Below are 12,716 nucleotides of genomic sequence, written 5' to 3'. Positions count from 1 at the left end.
TGGACACAGTGCTCCAGCTGCAGCCTGACCAGCGCTGCATAGAGGGGGAGCAAGACCTCTCTGGACCTGTTAGTGATGCCCCTGTTGATGTATGATGTATATATGTATGTTAGTGATGCCCCTGTATGTTGTTGTTTCTTATCAGTAGTTAACAAATTAAGTCATTTTATTTTAAACTTCCTGTTAAATAAGACTTCATTTAAAGGAAATGCTCTATAATTTAGTAACTACAGATAAGGATCAGTACAACACTCCTTTGCATTATTTAGCCATCTTATTATTATTCTGGCATGTTTTCCTACAACTAGGCCTGTGCAAAGTGGCTAGTATTCACTTTGGATTCAGATTTGGTTGATTCGAGGGACAGTGATTCGATCTGGTGATTTGAATCACTGTCCTGAATTGATTCAGCCGAATCTGATTCGGAGGTTCGGCTGCTGCTGAGTCGGCTGAATCTCGGAATCACACAGGCCCCATCCCCTGCCTGATCTCAATGGCTGCCCTGCTCAGCTCAGCTCCCGGCTCTTAGGAAAAAAAGCCCACACTAATTGGTTGCTGCCTAGCAGGGAGTGATCCCCACTGCCCCCCACTGCCCCACAGTGCATGGGGGGCTCTGTCTTGAGCCCCCTGAAGCTGAGGCCACTCCAGGAGCTGGTGAACCTAGGGGGTTTTTTGGGCTTTTTTCTTAAAGGGCCGGAACTGGGGCAGGGAAGCCAGGGGGGCTGGAGGAGTGAGCAGGGGTTGGGGGGGGCAGTGGGGATCACCTCCTGCCAGGCAGCACTCAGTGAGTGGGGGCTTTTTTTTCAAAGCACCAGAAGCTGGGGCAGGCAGGGTAGCCATGGTGGGGGTTGCGAGACTAGGTGGGGGATGGGGCCTGGCAGGGGTCCCCCCATGGTCCCCTCCTTCAGCCCCCATCCTGGCCCCCTAATTACTGGCTTGGAGTCTGGGTCCAGCTCCCTGCTGCAGTGGGCAGGAACTGCCCGAATCACCAAAGCTATCCAACTCTTTTCTGAATTGATTTGGACCTTTTAATTGGTCCCCTGATTTGATTTGGATTCAGAGATTCAGCCACCGAATCCGGCCGAATCTCCTCCAGATCGAATCAGCACCCGAAGCTTCGCATAGCCCTATCTACAAGTCCATCAGACTGTGGATATCTTGGGCTAGGGGTAATGTGTGTAAATCCATATTCCTTTGCAACAAGCTTGAACTCATACCTCTCAAATTGCAGTGCATTGTCAGACCTGATTACAACTAGTATGACAAGTTTGGCAAAGATAGATTTTTTGTGTGTTATTACCATTTTTTTACCCTTCACTGGACTCTCAGTTTTGTCTACATCCTTTCTACAGTGGGAGGCAGAAAACTGGACGCAGTACTCCAGATGTGGTCTCACCAATTCCAAACAGAATGGAATAATCACTTCCCTCAATCTGCTGCCAATAATTCTACTAATATAGCCCAGTATGCCATTAGCCTTCTTTGCAACAAGGGCACATTGTTGGCTCATGTTCTGCTTATTGTCCACTGTAACCCCCACATCCTTTTCTATAGAGCTGCTGCTTAGCCAGTTGATCCCCAGCCTGTACCGTTGCACAGGATTGTTCTGTCCTAAGTTCAGGACTTTGCACTTGTCTTTCTTGACCTTACTGAACTTCAGGAGTAGGTGGTAGCAAGGTAGAGCTTTTGAGGGTCTAATTTTGTATGTAGGTGCTTACAGGGAGAGTTAGGTAACATTTAGGTCCTTTTGTGGAAGTAGCCTTTGCCCCCAAAACCAGACAGCACGTATGGACATATATTTCCTGGTATTGTGATATGTTCTCTGCTTTTGCTTCTTACACAAGTTACTGTTTTGCTTTACAGTTTGCTTTCAGATTCAGTTTCAATTTAGTATCCTTTTAACTTTCCATCTGCCTCTACCTGAACTAAAAAGAAGATCAGAATGTTCACTGGCTTCTGTTCACCCTCCTTTTCAAGCTCCTTTTTAATTTGGACTGTGACATGTATTTAACCAACATCTGCAAAAAAGTGACTATCAAAGAGCAAAAGAGGGAAAGGAAGTTTTAAAGCTGGGGAAGGAAAGCAGGAGACCTTCAAGCAATTTTTAAAATCTGAGATACAGCAGAGGATTCAAAGGAGGTGTAGTGGCATGATGTCAGCCCCCTTTTGGATCACATTGTGAGAGCAGCAGCTGGGGACATTTTTAAGTACCTGAAACAGGTAAAAATCCCCTTCTCAGCACACTCCCCGCTCAGTACTCCACAATACCTCCACTCTCATCCCTTCCACTCTCCTACCCGCTGCTGCCTAACTCCAACTTCAGAGCCACTCCTTCCCCACTCCAGTTGCACTGAATGGGGAGCCAGGCTCAGGTGGGCTGGTTTCCCCTCCTTGCCCAGCAGTGGGATGGTTTCTCTGCCCTGCCAAGTCCCCATAGCTGTTCCCTACTAGGCCAGGAGCAGGAACAGAAACATTGTTCCCAGAAGTTACATCCGTGTTTGTCCCAGAACAAAGATATCCTAGGATTGGTGTGTACACACATTGCCCTAATAATCACCATTTAGTGAGTAGCTGAATGCACTGCCACTTTTCTGCCACTGAATAAATTAGGGGTGGGCAAAATGTGGCCTGTGGGCCAGATGTGGCCCACCAGGTCATTCTATCCAGCCCGTGGGGCCCCTAAAAAATTTAGAAAGTTAATATTTATCTGCCCCTGGCTGCCTGTCATGTGGCCCTCCACGGCTTGCCAAAACTCAGTAAGTGGCCCTCCGCCTGAAATAGTTGCCTGCCCCTGGGTTAAATAATACAATCCTGGGCTAACTGTATGGACACATTTTGCAATATCCCAGCATAAACTGTTGCTACTTATCTGAGAACCTTTTTTTTTTAGGATTTTCCCCAAGACAGCAGGCATGGATGTCTGTATACTCGCACTTTATCCCAGGATAAAATGGTTTATCCCAGTATAAATGCAACTTCTGTCTGCAGCCTAAAAGAAGCATCTAATTAAAAAGAAAACTTCTTACTTGAACTATCCAAGTCAAAAGCATGATTATCCTCTCCAAATTTCTTAATGCTGCGCAGAGCAACAGGATCAGACATGATGATTTGCTTCTATAACCTGGAGCCCTGAGAAGACAAAAAGTATGACCAGATTTATGTCTTTCAAAATAATAACGAATTGTATGGGTTATATTCTGATCTTAAATTACATCTCAGCCATTCTAAGAGAACTCAGCATTGGATTAAGAGCAATAAAATAACTAATACAGACTATAGTCTAACAGATATAATGAAACTACAGGGAGCTGAAGCAAAAGCACATTTAACTGGCAAAGACTGCCTGCCGAATAAGTCTATCACAAGCAATAGATTATTATCGTACTTTGTAAAAATGCTTCAGGCTCTAACTGAGTGTTTCCTAATGTGGTTGTAGTGAGCACAGTTGTAGCACATCTATTCTTTATTCCTTAATTATTTGTCCTTTAGCAGTCATGCTAGAGGAAACTATGCATTAAGTTATGCTACACCCTCTAGGTACTTTATAAAATGAAGTTTTAAACATGGTTAACCTCCATTGCCTGCACCCCCCAGCACGAGTTTTAAAAAACCTTCAATCAGTCTCTTTATGCCATTAAAACTGATGGGCCAGCATCTGTATGAAGCAGGAAAGGGCATGTCCAGGTTTCTCACATAGAACACAAAGGGTGCATCTACACATTCATTAATGTGCCTTAGATACTGCACACTTAGTGTACTACTTCCCTAATAAAGGACTAATGTAATGTGCAGTACCTAAAGTTACTGCACAGTAGTGCCAGCACATGGTTATTTAGTTTCATAGTTTCTAGGGTCGGAAGGGACCTGAGCAGATCATTGAGTCCAACCCCCTGCCAAGGCAGAAAAGAGTACTGGGTTCAAATGACCCCAGCAAGGTGTTCATCCAACCTCCTCTTAAAGACCCCCAGGGTAGGAGCCAGCACGACTTCTCTTGGAAGTTGGTTCCAGATCCTAGCCGCCCTGACAGTGAAGTAGCTCCTCCTGATATCTAGCCTAAATCTCTGCCAGCTAAAAAAAGCAGCACAATGCACGTGGCAGCAGTGCGCACCACCCAAAATGGAGCCTGGCCATCCAGAGCCACACTGTGGCTGCCAGCCAGGCTCCATGTGGCTAGATCAGCACTGCTGCCGCCCCAGGATACTAGGTAAAGCTACTATGGCCAGCAGAGGTGTTGGCCCCAGCCTCTTCTGTCCCACCCAGAAAAAAGCAGTGGCACAAATATAGTAAACATATGGCTCCATCCAGCATATGCACTTGCTGTAAGGCTGCATCCAGATGAGTGCAGCTGTGAGGTATGAACACTGAACATTCAGGTGTTTTCTGTGCTGCTACCTTGCAACCTGGGCTTGTTTTTTGACCCTGAGAGGTCAAAAAAGCCCACACAGAAAAAAAGCAGGGCAGTACATTTAGTGGTAGCATGCACCACCCAAAACTGGAGCCTGGACAGCTGGAGCCACACTTGCCAGCAGGCTCCCAGCTGCATTTGCAGCTTCCTTGGTCCCCAGAACCCCTATAAGGCTGCTGGTCCCAGCCTCCTGTTCCCCCTCAGGGTAACTTGTCATGAACCAGAGTCCATGTGGCACAGGTGTTCCCTGGGGAGAAGTAGATGCAGCACAACATGTGCCACTGCTTCTTGTCTCCAGGGAAACAAATGCCCATGCTTGTCTGACATGTCCTCTGTGTCTATATATTCCACATATAAGACACATCTACACAAGATGTGTTAATGCACCGTAGCCTAATTTACTGTGCAGTACAGGTGTGCGTTTACATGTGCACACCCTTACTGCAAAAATGTCTAATTATGCCTAAATTTGATACCGGCAAATGCAGGTATCAAATTTAGTTCTGATTAATTAAAGCACAGTAACACATGTGTGGACATGACCCAGCACTAACGTTAATGCTGGGTCTGCCCAGCAACTATAGTACTGCCCTGAGCTCAACCCCAGGTCTCCTGGCTAGTCGCCTCTCCTGCCCCAGGGCTGGGCTGCTCTGTGGCAACCCCTAGCTGCAGGCTATAAAAGCCCCTGGGGCACACACACTTGGACCTTGGAGCACTGCAGGCCCTGTATGCCCCCCTGGACAAGACCCAGGTTGCCTCTGCCTCTGCCAGTCCTGTCCCTAACCAGAGCTGCTGCTTGGCCACAGGTGAGGGCTGTAAAGGGCTCCAGCCTGCTGCTCCACCTGCTCAGCCCTGACGTTCCCAGGGGTGCCGGCTGGCTGTCTCTGGCAGCAGGGCCAGCACCTGCTCCCTGCTGGTTCTCACTCCTAGCAGTGTCTCCTGTTCTTGCAGGCACTGTGGCCCATTTGCCTCTGCTGCACAGCTCCCAGTCCCTGGCCATGCCCCTCTGCTAAGTGCTCCTGAGTACTGTTCAGGGCTGGCCACACAGGGAGAGCCATAATGGGGGCCCAGAGAGCTGGTGCGGGATGCACCAACATGTCCTCCCTGTCCTCCCCATTGAGGACTGGCCCCACCTGCATGCACACACACTAGCCTTCCATCCAGGGCCCCAAATGGAGCCAGAAGGAGATTAGGGACCTCGTGGCCCTCTGGGGGGTGCAGAGGTTCAGAGGCAGTTTGCAGGTAGTGGGCACTCAAACACCCATATTTTTGAGGCCCTGTCAGGTGGCATGTGGGAGTGATGGCACTCCCAGACAGTGCAGCAGTGCTTCATAAGGATCATGGCCTTGCAGGCACAGTAGGTGGCTGTGACTGACCACAGTCATCGGTCGGGTCATGCCTGTAAGACCATGCCCTTTATGCAGCAGTTGACCAACATTTTGGTGTCCCGGGACCAAGGCTACAACCCTGCAGTTTTCACCAGCAAGGGTGGCCTGCCTGAGTCACTGCCCTGCCCTGACCCATCTGGTGGTAACACCTCCCCAGAGGAGGGGCCCTTGGGTGTTCAGTGCCCCAACCCACCCACCTCCCCAGCTGCTGCACCCACCAGCAGCTGGAGGTGCCTTGGCCAATGGCTGCCTTACCAGCTTTGCATCCTTATAGCCCTCCTCAAGGAGTGGCCACCCATGACACTGCTTCTCCCTAGGGGGAAGCCTGGCCAGGCACTGGCCTGCCACACACCATGAGCTGAAGACACCAGGTGCAACCAGCTGCCATTGCCAACAGGGAGGCCCATGTCAAACTGCCAGCCTCATTAGCCCCAGACACATGGTAAGTCCTGCACTTGCCCCTGGCCCTAATTCTGGCCCCAGCCTCTGCTCCCTGCCTGGCCTGCTCACACTTCTTTGGCCTCAAGTTCCCTCCCTACAGCACACAGAGGTGGAACACAGTTCAGAACTTTATTCAGCAGCCCATGTCTCTGCAGCTGGGCAGGCATGGGCCTCTCACCCCAAGGAAGGTATAGGTGTTGCCAGCAATGTTCTCCTCAGCAGTGAGGGGCAGGGACATGTAGCACTGCCACAGGTAGCCCTCCAAGCAGTGGTGGAGGTTGTGGGGCAGCCTGGGCTTTCCCCCACACCATCATAGCACAAGGTCCCAAACCAGGAGTGCAAGAGTGGCCAGGGCACCAGAAGGATCATCATCAGGAGGGCTTAGTGGCTCAGGTACCCCTCAGCCTGCACAAACAGCTCATCATGCACCTCCCGAGCAGCAGGAGTATGCTCAGAGAGCAGCAGTGGCATGGTGGGGGCAAGCTCCAGGGCACCTCCCTGGAGAGGCCCCCAGTAGGGAGGCCAGGGGCAGGGGCATGGCCAGCCCCTCCCCCAGTTGTTAGGAAGCCCCATGCACCTCAACCCCAGGAACCATGGGATGGGCAGCAGCAAAGCAGAGTGGTTGGCCTTCAGGGAAAGAGGTATGGGAGCAGGGTCTGGAGCCACGGCAGCAGGTGCTGCCAGCAACCTGGCATTTCCCACCCTAGGAAGGGGACAGGGGAGGCAGGCTTCCTGCAACCAGCACCCAGCAGGCCACCGGCCCCAGGGAAGCAAGTGGGGATGGGAGGCTTGGCTTGTGGCCACCAGGGCCCAGCTTGCCTGGCTGACTTACCATGATCTCTGGGCACCCATGCACAGACGACCCCTGATCTGAGGCCAGGCAGCTCATGGCCCTGGTGCAGAGCATCTTATCTCTGAAGAGTCGCAAACTCTCACAAAACAGTTCTGTCTTTTGCCTCTGCAGGGCCAACATCTGGATGCGAGGGAGAGCCCACCAGCCCCAGCAGATGCAGGCTCTGGGCCACTGCCACCCAGTGCTGGAGCCCTTCACATGCACTAGCTGTGCCAGTGGCACAACGTGGATAGAACCATCATGCTCCAGCAGCTGGTGGCAGTGGCAGAGGAGTAGGAGGCATGGGCACAAGCCTGGTGGATGGAGGCCATCACCTGGGAGACTGCCCAGGAAGAGGTGCAGGACCGGGCACTGGGTACAGATGGGGGTCCTGGAGCAAGAGCACATTGAGCTATTTCGGCAGGTGGTGGCCCTCCAGACCTGGGCAGTGGAGGCCACGGATGCCAACCATGAGACCCTGTTCACCCTCCTGGTCCTGGCGGTCACATCCATGCCCCCCATTGCCTGGCCCCTGCTCATGGCCCTGCAGGGTCCCTGGGTCCTACCTGACACCCCACAGCAGGCCCCTGCCTGACCCTGGGAAGAGGTCCTTCAGTGCCTCTCACCCACTGGAGCCCCTGGCCCTGCCCCAACCCTGTCCCCACCCTGCTACCCGCCTGGGCCCAACCCCACTGCTTGCCCTGAGCCCATGTGCCCAAACACCTGGAAGTGCCAGAAAGGCCACCAGAAGGGGATGCTGGCCCTGAATGTGGGCAGAGGGGGAGCTGCTGCTGTTGAGAAGTGCTGTCTGGCATCACCCGCAGACAAGCCTGCCACCCACCATGGTCACCACGGCCCCTAGACCCACGGGAGAATAAGTGAAAGCTTGGATGCTGGGCATCTGTCCCTGGGCTCTGCCCTCTAGATGCCTCTACCCCACGGCCTCCCACTCTGTGATTCAGATAGAGACTGACACTATTGTGAATAGTTTGCACACTGGGAAGTGGGATTTTTATTGTTGGTAATAATAATAATAATTGTTGGTGGGGAGGGTGGTGGAGGGTGGTGGAGGGGCTCTGTGTGTTGGGGAGGGAGGTGGGGAGGGAAGTTTTTTGGTTGAGGAAGAGGGAGGGAGGAATGGGAGTGAGTGTTGTGAGGGGAATAATGCTATTTTTTTTCCAAACAAGTGTGTGTCCCGACAGTAGTACTGGTGGGCAGGGAGTAGGGGGTGTATGGGTGGCAGGGCAGGTGGGCTGGATTAAGGAGTGCAGAGGGAGCGAGCTGGCCAGGGCCTCCCGCACCCAGTGCCTTGGCTTCCACTGGCAGGTGTGCAGCTCTGCTGGGGCCTGGGTGGATGGGGTCTCTTGGGGCCAACAGGGCCAGCACCAGGGCCAGCAGGAGCATGGGGGACTGGTCATCGCTGCCAGGGACAAGGCTGGAATTGCCATGGCAGGGGGAGGCAGGGTAGGCACGCAGGGAGCTGCCACAGTACATGGCTCTCCTGCACTGAGTACATGGCTTCTTTGCAGGGAAGGAGCTGGCCAGGGATCAAAGGGTAGGACTGTTTTTCAAAGATGGCTGCCAGGTGCTGGCAGCTGGGTCTGGCTTCAATATTGCTGCCAAGTGCTGGCAGCCATGTGGCTGGAGGCTGGAGCTCCCCCCAGTGGGCACATGGCAGGGCTGGAGGGACTTGGTACTAGACTGAGTGCCAAGTCTCTGCGTGTGTAGACTCCTGCCCAAAAATAGCTAACTGCTAACTAGCTTAACGAGCAGTAAATTTAGTCATGACTAATTGCACATGCAAATACAGCCATAGGAAGCAATTCTAATTCACACTGCAAGAGGCAGATGAGCTAAAAATGGCTGTAGGATCTACACAGTTAAATTGTCTGTACTAAGCTCAAAAACAATACAGAAAATGTATGTAAGTGCCTATACTTCTTTTTGTCAGCTGTTTATGATACATGATAAATGTCTGAAATAAACCCACTTGTGATAATAATACAGGTATTATTTTCTACAAAGGAAATATAATTCATAATCTCTCTTTTTAGAGGACAGGCAAAGTTTGCAAGGCCAAGTGTTTGATGTTAACTGTGTTGCACCTCATTTTAAAGTCATATAAGAAAAAATGGTTGTAATGCTACATATTTTTAAAAGGAAAATATGGTTAAATATTAGACACATAAGCAGGAAATTCCAAAAGAGGGGTGGGGGGGGGAAGATTGTTATTGTTCTTTAAAGTTTTAGAGAAAGCATGTAGAGCCAGGGCCTGTCTAACTTAAATCTTGTAAATCTCAGGATGTCATCCTCCTGCTGTACTCAGCCTTAGTGAGGCTGCAGCTGGAGTACTGCATCCAATTCTGGGCTCCACAATTCAAGAAGGATGTGGAGAAGCTTGAGAGAGTCCAGAGGAAAGCCACGCGCATGACTGGATGGCAAGAGAATAGGTCTTATGACGAGAAGCTGAGAGCCATGGGACTCTTCAGCTTGGAAAAGGGCAGGCTCATGGGGGACCTGGTGGCTGCCTATAAGTATATAAGGGGTGTGCATCAGGATCTGTTCACCAGAGCGCCCTGAGAGATAACAAAGACCAATGGTCATAAACTCCTCCAAGACCTTTTTAGGTTGGACATAAGGTCTTTACTGTCCAAACCCCCAAGGCCCGGAATAGACTCCCTCCAGAAGCGGTGCAGGCACCTACTCTAGACTCATTCAAGAAACATTTGGATGTTTATCTTGCTGGCGTCCTTAGACCCTAGCTGACTTCCTGCCCCTGGGGCAGGGGGCTGGATTTGATGATCTTCAAGGTCCCTTCCAGCCCTAACGTCTATGAATCTATGAACTTAAGGAAATGCCATGGCAATAGGGGTTTGCTATATACATATTCATCCTGCTCCATATAGAAAGAAGATTTTGTAAAAACTTAATTTTCAGATGAGCTTATCTAGCTTATACATACATAAACACAATCCTGATAATCACTAAGCACAAATCCCTGGCTGTTTTCATAGAAGTAAGGGTTTTTCCTAGGGATATTTTTTATTAGACTAACTGTATAGCTGAGAGAGCTGTTAGACAAGCCCTCAAGCACAAAGTGCCCTTCCTGGAATCTGGAATCCAGACTGTCATGGCTACAACAATACTCCAGACCTACTACAATAAGGCAGTTTTCAGTCATTTTTGAGAAACTAACTTATCCACATTTACAGTTAAAGTATAGTCCCTCAGTCTCCCACTTACCCTAGTTAGTTCACTGAAACTCTGAAAGAGGAGTCCTACAAAAAGCAGTTTTTCAAACCAGCACAAAGAACTCACACACATGCCTTAAGAAACATCCAGTTTCTCTCTCAGTTCCTCTTGGCAGCTGTGTCAACAAATAATATGCTCCAGATCATCTTTGCAACAGAGATCTGTTTTAAATTAGTCCAGCTGAAACGCATATAAATGGTATTCATAAGGTTGAGTCTTCACAGATACTGCAAACTCTCCTCTATTCAACTGGATCCCTGATAAGCTTAAGTCCTACAGATATAGGGAAAACTGTGGTCAACTGATTTTGTAGAAAAGCCAGTACAAATAAGCAGACAGCCAAAGGCTTAATGTGTTGCCTAACTTTCAACATGGTGCTTTATCTTTTTAGAGAAGAACAGAGACATTAATGAACATGGGCATAAACATGCATGTAAACTCAAGAAGAAATTCTGCCATATGAGAAATATATAAGACTAACATTTTCCAATTAGCATAATTTTACCTAAATTGTTATCACAAATTTAACCTTTGTCTTAAGATGGTTTACGCTTCATTTGCTGCATTAATAATGTCTGCAAGAGATAAAATACCTTTAAATTATTCTGTAAAAAGGACTTGACTTTTTTGAGAGTTTTGTCAGGAACTATGTTCCCAAACACCAAATCATCATTTGCCCTTCTGGCTGTAAGTATAGATCATATCATTAATATGCTGACCTCTGGGTCAATAGAAAGAATCTGTATTACTATGTATCTTTCAGCATTCTCAAGTATGCCCTAAACTTTTCATTCCTGCTAGCATACAGGCTTAGTGATGAACCAGTTTTTTACTCCTAACATTCAAAATTTCTGAATTCAGTCCAGGGGTCAAAAATATTTATTAATCGTCATCACATTGCACATACATAATGAACAGAAGTTTCCTGTTTAAACACATTAAAATGGGTTAGAACCTAAGCCTTGGCTCCAACTGCTTTGCATTGTTCCAGTGTTTACAGGACAGAGATTGACTTTATAAAGAAATCTGGAGGCTAAGCCAATAATTTCAATTAAAAGTGCTACTGCGTTCTTCTCCATTTTATATTTAAATTAGGATAACAATAAAGGAAACTGCAAAAACAGATAAGAGGAATATACACATTTTGGTATGATGTTGATTTCATTATCACTTTGCTTGTCTGTATTATATGAGCAACTTCTGTTCAAACGACCATTCAATTTTTTGAAAACTCATCGCAAAACCACATCTTGCCAACAGATAGAGATTTTTAAAAAGTAAAAGTTGGTTCAGTTCAGCTGCTTGGTTCCACTTGTAACAACCCTGAACCTGGTTTCTGACCACTAGTGTAAAGTTGCCCGAGCAGATCCCCACATCTGACGCCAGTGTGGAAAACTACAACTTTCTATAAAATGATGAAGAATACCCACATCAATAAAATAATGTCATACTTTGTGGCGGTGAAGAAGGGTTATATTCTGACCAAAGTAAGAAAAGCGGTCTCTCTTTCCTTCTCCCTCTATTTATTATTTACCTTTGCAATCATGTTATTGAACTCCATAAAGAAATTTGTGGCGGAGTCCTATAAAATAATGTCCTGGTCCCGTAAAAAATTGTCAATGAGCTGGTGATTACTGCTGTGAGAAGCCACACTGAAGTGCTCGCTCAAATTGCATTGCCTATGTCATACATAGATAAAGACCATGGTGTCTGGATACATGAGACATTCTTTGAAACAGTGAAACTAGATTTTTTTGAGAAGCTAAGGGTGTGATATAGAGGCACCAGCTCACTTCTGATATCAAACATGATCATTCCTAAAGTAGTCCCAGTGAAGCCAATGGATTCTAGTATGATCCACTGTGGGAGAAAGGATCAGGATTTGGACCCACATAACTTGCAGGGAAAAAATACAAATTACATTTTGGTTAGTAAATTGTATTTTCAAGTGCTAGAAGTGATAGACTTTTACTTACCTGGAAGGTAAAAAAGTGAGGAATATAGGACAAACCACAAGGATCCCAGGTGGTCAGATCAGTCAGGGATGTGAACATCCATTTCCAACAGCAGTTTTCATCATTCTAACCCATCTATCAGGACAGAAGCTTTAAAATGGGCATTGACTGTTTGCACCTGGGTCACTAACCCTGCAGTCATCCTGGCTAGAGTTCATTGACATCTAATGGCAAGTTTAAATTTGACTAATGTAATCTCATGACACAAAGACAAGGCACTTGAGAAAGCAGTTGGCTCTACATAAATTAAAAGGTACTCTTTCAATATGCATGACATAAAATTATAGGAAGACATATTGAAGCATTATTGGATCAGCAATGCTGTAGTTATAAGTATGCTAGCATGCCCACTATGAAGAGCAACATCAGCCTCAATATGTTCT

The 12,716-nt window shown here is 48.0% G+C and overlaps 1 protein-coding gene across 1 annotated transcript in view; it reads right to left on the bottom strand.

Moving 5' to 3' along the window:
• ABCB11 (ATP binding cassette subfamily B member 11) overlaps nt 1–12,398 on the bottom strand; it is an 83,085-nt gene extending 70,687 nt beyond the window's left edge. The window contains exons 1-2 of the mRNA XM_019554636.1: nt 12,295–12,398; nt 3,027–3,129 (exon numbers count right to left, since the gene is read on the bottom strand). Coding sequence (XP_019410181.1) covers nt 3,027–3,102 — 76 coding nt within the window. The 5' untranslated portion in view covers nt 3,103–3,129; nt 12,295–12,398. The remainder of the gene's footprint in view (nt 1–3,026; nt 3,130–12,294) is intronic.
• Nucleotides 12,399–12,716: the final 318 nt, after the last annotated feature.

The sequence above is a fragment of the Crocodylus porosus genome, unplaced genomic scaffold (genome assembly GCF_001723895.1).
Source record: "Crocodylus porosus isolate Cpor-Errol unplaced genomic scaffold, CroPor_comp1, whole genome shotgun sequence".
In the NCBI taxonomy this organism is placed as follows: Eukaryota; Metazoa; Chordata; order Crocodylia; family Crocodylidae; genus Crocodylus; species Crocodylus porosus.
This window is presented reverse-complemented; position numbering and strand designations above follow the sequence as displayed.